This window comes from Octopus bimaculoides, chromosome 3 (genome assembly GCF_001194135.2).
Source record: "Octopus bimaculoides isolate UCB-OBI-ISO-001 chromosome 3, ASM119413v2, whole genome shotgun sequence".
Classification (NCBI taxonomy): domain Eukaryota; kingdom Metazoa; phylum Mollusca; class Cephalopoda; order Octopoda; family Octopodidae; genus Octopus; species Octopus bimaculoides.
The window spans coordinates 38140570-38148172 of record NC_068983.1 but is presented as its reverse complement, the minus strand read 5'-3'; the positions used below and the strand labels follow the sequence as shown (position 1 = coordinate 38148172).

The following is a 7603-nucleotide window of genomic DNA, read 5'->3' as shown; positions in this document are numbered from 1 at the left end:
CCCTTCTCTTCTTTCCTTCTTCTAACCAAACCCTTTAATTCATCTGTTCAGACACTTGTCACTTGTTTACACTCATTTAATTCCGTCTTTGCATTGCTTTCCCTAAAAGCCATGACGCCTTCGCTCCCAGGTCAACTTTGTTTACTGAACGATAACAAAATAAAAACATATCCCAGCATCGACTCTGTTACATCAAAGAGTTCGTTAGAGAAGATTGGCTTCCCTCGTAGCAAATTTCTCTGCCTTAGGCCTGTCTATTATTTGTGTGTGTGTGTGTGTGTGTGTGTGTGTGCGTGTGTGTATCAAAAGCATAGCAAAATGAAATCAAGAAATTTGAAAGTGTCCTTGCTTTCGACACTTGCTCAAAAGGTGATACTGTTGAAGGTTTTTACACAGGGGAAAACAATATCATTTAAAAGAATTAATAATGGCTATTCATCTTGGAACATAACTGGAATGAAAATGGAACAACAACGAGAAGAACTGTGATAATTATCATCATCATCACAATCATCATTAACACCAAATCCACCATCACCACCACCACCACCAACCATCATCACCACCACCACTGTCACCATCACCAGCATCACCACCATCATGTCTATATCCATTGAACCATCATTCAACACTATATCCAATATTCTCTTTAACAAGAAGCTGATAATTGGAACTGGAATATAATCACTTCCCTTGCACAAAGTAACTACTTGGATCTTTCTCCACAAATTCCCAGTTGTCTTTAAAATGAAGAACATGTTTTTAAGGCGGCCCACGTACAAACATATCTAGTATCGATTGCCAAATGGTGCGTAACCATTGTAACTCCTCAACCACAAGAACCTGCTAGCCACTTCCTCACTTCTTTCATATTTAAATCACACATTTCCTCACCCTACCCTGGATTTGTAGTTTTGTGATCTCCATAGCAACCTTACTAGGGCCAGTGGCATGAAAAAAAAAAAAATGCTTTCACTTCACACAGTAAAGTGGTTGGTGTTAGGAAGGGCATCCAGCTGTAGAAACTAAAGCAAACACTGGGGGTACAAAGCAGTCCTTGGACCCATCAGATCCCATCAAAGAGTCCACCCATACCAGCTTATGGGGATGTAAAGCAGTGGTGAGAGTTAAACACAAAGACACACATACATACATACATATACACATATATATGTGGTGATGGTGATGGTGGTGGTGTCAATGGTTTTATTAGTGCTGTTGTCATGAGTAACTAACCATTCAGTTTATTGTCTACTTGAAAGATTCCAGTTTTATTTCAACAATAAAAAATTATTATTACTCTTAGTCAACACTTTAGAACCAATATTCTAATGGTGACAGGCATGCAGTAGAACAACGGAAGACAACTGAAGGCCATGAACAGCTGTTGTGGTTCCTGGAGGTACGAAGATAAGCTTTAATATTTCATTAGTCTGGAAAGTGGTGTCTATGAGAGTGCTGAGACACTGACAAGTATATAAAGTATGTGGTGGAATCTTAAGAAAAAATGAATTTAGGTTTTAAAAGATCAAAAGCGCACACACACACACACACACACACACACACACGTTCATACAGGGCTGACCAAAAGTCACCTGACAGTAAATCAAAACCATTTAATTCCAAGATTTATTTATGTTTAACAACAGAATGAATTTAATAAAAGCATCTAAATATGAAACATGATGAAAATTGTTCAAACTGAAGTCCTTCTTGATTGCCATATTTTTCCATTCGAGTCAATACAGAATTACAGATAGTATTTATGGAATTTTGATTTACTGTTGGGTGACTTTCTGTCAACCCTGTGGCAAAGTGTCTGAGTTCCTTTTGAAAGTTGGGTCTCATGGAGGCAAAATGACCGAGCCCCTGGGACACATGGAGACAAAGTGGCTGAGATCCTTTCAAGTGTTGGGTCTCATGGAGGCGAAGTTGCTGAGTTCCTTTTGAATAAGTCCTGGGGCTGATTTGTTTAGCTAAAGGTGCTGCTTCAGCATAGCCAGTCAAATGACTAAAACAAGTAAAAGAATAAAAAAGAAAGAAATTCCATGCCTATGCTCTTCTACAAGAAGGATAAGTGTGTGTGTGTGTGTGTTAGTTTTCTTTGTTTTGTTTTTTTTTGAGGAAAAAATTTTCTAAACTTAAAAATTATCAAATTATATATAAAAGGTCTTTAAAAGAAACAAATAATGCAGATCTGATGGACATTCATACACATACACACACACATACACTGACAAGTGTGCACCTGTAGATGAATGAACAATCTCCATATGGTTCATGATTCACAGTAATATGAATTTGAGAGTCATGCTTAGAGTAAGTGAACTGGTGTAGACAATATTTTTAATGAGAGTGAATAATGTTTTTGAATGAAACAAACAGCTGATAACTATTTATTAAGAAGTTAAGGCATGTCATGAAGACTTCGTGTGAGGTAGTTGAATCAGATTTTCTTAATGAGATGGTACAAGGTAGGGTTTTATACAAATATACTGTGAAGGCACATGGCTTAGTGGTTAGGGCATTCGGATTATGATCGTAAGGTCATGAGTTCAATTCCTGGTGATGCATTGTGTCCTTGAGAAAGACACTTTATTTTACATTGCTCCAGTCCACCCAGCTGGCAAAAATGAGTAGTACCACTATTTCAAAGGGCCAGCATTGTCACACTGCTGAATCTCCCTGAGAACTACGTTAAGGGTACACATGTCTGTGGAGTACTCGGCCACTTGTACGTTAATTTCATGAGCAAGCTGTTCTGTTGATTGTATCAGCTGGGACCCTTGCCGTAACCAATGAAGTGCTCCTTTTTACAGAGTTGTGGTCTTGCATCGTTTCATATGAAAATGCTTACTTAATCTTTAACCATAATCATCTTTAGTCTGTTCAAAACAATCAGGTATCTTAATCAGTGATGCAGAAAATGTATCACAGATTAAGTTTACCAAGAACTCTGCATACAGCCCTGTCCTCACAATTTGTATGGTTTACCATACTGGCATAAAATATTTCAAGCGAAAATGAGTGACCAAGCTGGACAGCAAGAGCATGAACTAACAGGTGAGAGGACTGTTAGACAGGTGAGAGAACGGTCAAACAAGTGAGAGGACAAACTAATAGGTGAGAAGACAAAGAGACAAACAACTAAGCAGGTGAGGACAACCAAATAGGTGAGAGGACAATCCAACAGGTTATAAGACAAACAGGTGAAAAGACAAATAAACAGGTGAAAAGACAACTAAACTAGTGAGAGGATAACTAAACAGTTGAGAGGACAGCTAAACATATGCCTGTGTGTCCATGTGTGTGTAAATGTGTATTCATGTCTTGGCATCACCATCATACAAGCAATGTTGTTTGTTTCCAGTCTTCTGTGGAAAACATATTTGGCAAAGGGGAAATATTACTTTGCTTGGAAACAGGTGAGGGTTGGTGACAGAAAAGACATCCAGCCATAGAAAATCTGCTTCAACAAATTCTGTCTGACCCATGGGAGCATGGAAAAGAAGACATTAAATGATGATGATGATGGTGATGGTGATGATGATCACACACACACACACACACACACACACACACACACACACACACACACACACACACACACACTCACATGCATGTTTGTGTGTGTGTGTGCCATGTATGCATATGCATACATCCTTATTTTGGCAATGTTTGAGATTGGAATGTCTCAAAAGCAAATGGAAGTAATTCTACCTACCTGTGGGTAACATATTTTGAAGTGACTCTCTATGTTCTCCTCCAGAAGCGGATCAACTCCCATCAATGGTTTAATCACAGATACTCCAGGCAGTTCGTCATGCTCTAATAACGGGTTTGTTTGTTGGTATAAACAAAGGCGGCTAACATAGAAAGAAAGGGATGTAATCAAGACATTATAACAACCCAAAATCAATACCTCATCAATGGTATTTAAACCAATACATAAAATAAACTGAAATACATAAAACCATCAACAGGAGATTTAATTTTTTTCTTAAATGCCTGAACTAGGCTGTTGCTTGATATTGATTATAATCACCTACCCAGGAAATTTCCATCATATTTTATGATGGCATGGGTTGGACAGTTTGACTGAGGTTTGGAGAGCCAGTGGCTGCACCAGCCTCCAATCTGATCTCGCAATGTTTCCACAGCTGGATGCCCTTCCTAAAGCCAACCACTCCAAGAGTGTAGCGGGTGCATTTTATGTGCCACCAGCACAGGAGCCAGTCAGGCAAGCCTGGCATCAGCCACATTCGGATGCTGCTTTTTACATGCCACTGGCATAAGAGCCAGTCAGAGGGTACTGGCATCAGCCACATTCAGATGGTGTTTTTTATGTGCTACCAGCACAGGAGCCAGTCAGGGGGCACCTGATGTTTCTAATGAAACTTTATTTGTGTGCCTACATTTTCCAATAAATTCTGCTAAGTTATCTTTATTTTATCTCTCTGAATTTTTCAAATAGTAAGGATAATTCATGGACACCGTGTATATCAAATGACAGCCAATTATTTAGTTCTGTCAGGCCATCCATTCAATGATTGATTGGACAGTTTAATTTTGCTTTGGAATTGATTAGAAAACAGTAAAGAAATGTTTCAGAAAAGACACCAACTTACCCACTGAACAAGGATACCATCAGGGCAAAGGCAGTGAAGAAATAGATTATTAAACCAATTAATCCAAAGAAGAACAAAACATAAGCATACACCTGCTCTTCCATTACTGACCACTGAAAAAGAGAGAAATTTTAGATTAGGACACAAGGGGACGAGTCAGTCCTCTAGTAAAGACATACATCTAATTAGTGTAATGAAGGAAACAAATACAGCTAATTAGTATCATGATAGAAACAATACAAAAGATAAATAATGACAACCATATATAAAACATAACACAATATTGATTTCTACTGATTAGGTAGAAGGTTAATTGTTATTTGTGTTGAGAGTTGGTCAATTCGATTTCAGGTTTAGGACTATTAGGTGGTAAGTTCATTGGCCCCAGGAGGATAAAAAAGGAAAGTCAAATTTGACAAGATTTGAACTCATATACAAAATACACTGAACTAGATCTAGTAGTAACATGAAATACCTGGCACTGCACTTTACAGTTTGCTCAAACACACTACATTTGCTCACACATACCACAACTCATACAGCAAAACAGCAATTATACAATGAAATATTTACTGTATTTGCCAGTGTATAAGACATGTATTCTCTATTTTCAAGTATATCCAAAAATTGTCCTGTATCTAATATGGCCATATTATAGATGGGGGACCAAATGTCAAAGGCTATGGAGCTTCAAGGTACAATAATTCATCGTCATCGTCATTATCATCATCGTCATTATCATCATCGTCATTATCATCATCGTTTAACGTCCGTTTTCCATGCTGGCATGGGTTGGACAGTTTGATTGAGGTCTAGAGAGCCAGCGGCTGCATCAGACTCCAATCTGAACTAGCAATGTTTCTACAGCTGGATGCCCTTCTTAATGCCAACCACTCTGAGAGTGTAGTGGGTGCTTTTTACGTGCCACTAGCACAGGAGCTAGTCAGGTGGGCCTGGCATTGTTCATGTTCGGATAGTGCTTTTTACGTGCCACTGGCACAGGAGCCAGTCAGAAGGCACTGGAATCAGCCACATTTGGATGGTGCTTTTTACATGCCACCAGTATAGGAGCCAGTCAAGCAGCCCTGGCATCGATCACATTTGGATAGTGCTTTTCACAAGCCAACGGCATGGGAGCCAGTCAGCAGGCACTGGCATCGGCCATGTCTGGATGGTGTTTTTTACATGCCACCAGCACGGAAGCCAGTCAGGCGGACCTGGCATCAACTACGCTTGGATGGTGCTTTTTATGTGCCACCAGCACGGAAGCCAGTCAGGAGACACTGGCTACAGCTATGATTTTGGTTTTACTTCACTCAACAAGTCTTCTCAAGCAAATCATATCACCTGATGCATCAAGGGTACTCTTAAATGGGCTGGACATGCAACACTGGCATCGACCATGGCTACAATCTTACTTTAGTTACTGGGTAAAATATTGAAAGTAAGTTAAATTATCACAAATATCAGCAGTTATGTCAAGAGGTCACATCATCTCATTATACCCTCCTTTGCCAGATATGTGTCTTACATTAATTAATGACTGCATTACCTTTAAGAACTACTTTTAATTATCTAAATGTAAATTCTCCCAGAACAGTGACAGGAATGTTAAACTTTCATCTGCTTCTCAGCTATTTGCAAGAAGTGGATGATAACAAAACCATAGAAGTGGTGTGTGACCCTGGTGGCTGATTGTGGTAACACAAAACATCACAGCCTGAAATATGTGTTTTACATTTCATATGGCAAATCTCTTGACCAAAATATGAACAACTAAAAGAAGATAAAACTGGAATATCGTATTTGTACACCGTCATTTATTTATGATAAGTTTATGATTTCATACTTTATTCCAGTATGCTGTCACAGAGTTGTATTTAAATACACTGAATCATACATTCCCCCCCCCCCCTACAAAACCACTTTAAAACATCTTTCAATAAGTATATGAGGGAACACATTACTTCTTTTTTTTTTTTTAATCTACAAGTAAAATAGGAGTGTTTCTTATGCCAGAGTGTGTCTTAAACACTAGCACATACAGAAGATGCTTTTCTACTGAATGTATCACAGAAATATTAAACCCTTGGTGGTCCTACATATTTCAGGATATCTTAACAAAAAAGATCTACAGAGATCTTGGGTACTATACTTTCTTATTTTATTCTAACTTATATAAGAAAAAGCTGAAATGATTTCCTATTATTTTGTGCAATATCAAAGAAAATTTGGACTCAGCACAGAGGCAATACCATACATAGCCAATGAGGGTTATCTGAGGCATGGTTATTGCTAGTTGGACACTATCATCATCATCATCATCATCATCATCATCATCATCATCATCGTTTAACGTCCGCTTTCCATGCTAGCATGGGTACGTCAAGTGTCAATATAGGGAAGTGGTATAGTACTCCCACTTGTGTGTCAACCATTATGATTCCTATTATCAGTTTGATGAATGGACAGCTTGGAATTAAATATCTTAGTCAAGGAAATGGAACATGAATTGGTGTGTAGTGACACTTTTATAGCAGACGACTGTTATATGTTCAATGTCCGGAGTTTTATCCACACATGCGCAGGGACTAGTTCCGGAAGGAATACAGGAAGAGTCTCATGCGCATGTGTAGAGTTCGACACCCAAGCTTTCGCGCCTTTTCTCAGCCTCTTCGTTGACTGATCTCCGTCGAGCCAAGACGTCCAACAGAGCTCTCTCACATCTCAGCACCAGAGCTTCACAAATAACCACGAACTTCATTCAGAAGGCGTCTCAGTAACCGAAGGCGACAAGTTACCGAATTCCCTCCAAGCGTGAGCCGAATTCCACTGTAAATAAATATTGTTGTCAGATTCCGCGGTTGGTGCTGTCTTACACCACACCGTAGATGGAGACATACACCCTTTGGCTTTCTTTTCTTGCCAACTAAAGCCTGCCGAGCGCAGATATAGCACTTTTGATCGCGAGCTAT

General features: G+C 39.1%; 1 protein-coding gene across 1 annotated transcript in view; it reads right to left on the bottom strand.

The window, feature by feature from the left end:
• Positions 1 to 7603, bottom strand: part of LOC106875592 (ceramide glucosyltransferase 2) — a 315466-nt gene that overhangs the window by 22273 nt on the left and 285590 nt on the right. The window contains exons 5-6 of the mRNA XM_052966726.1: positions 4629 to 4741; positions 3725 to 3866 (exon numbers count right to left, since the gene is read on the bottom strand). Of these exons, the coding sequence (XP_052822686.1) occupies positions 3725 to 3866; positions 4629 to 4741 (255 nt within the window). The remainder of the gene's footprint in view (positions 1 to 3724; positions 3867 to 4628; positions 4742 to 7603) is intronic.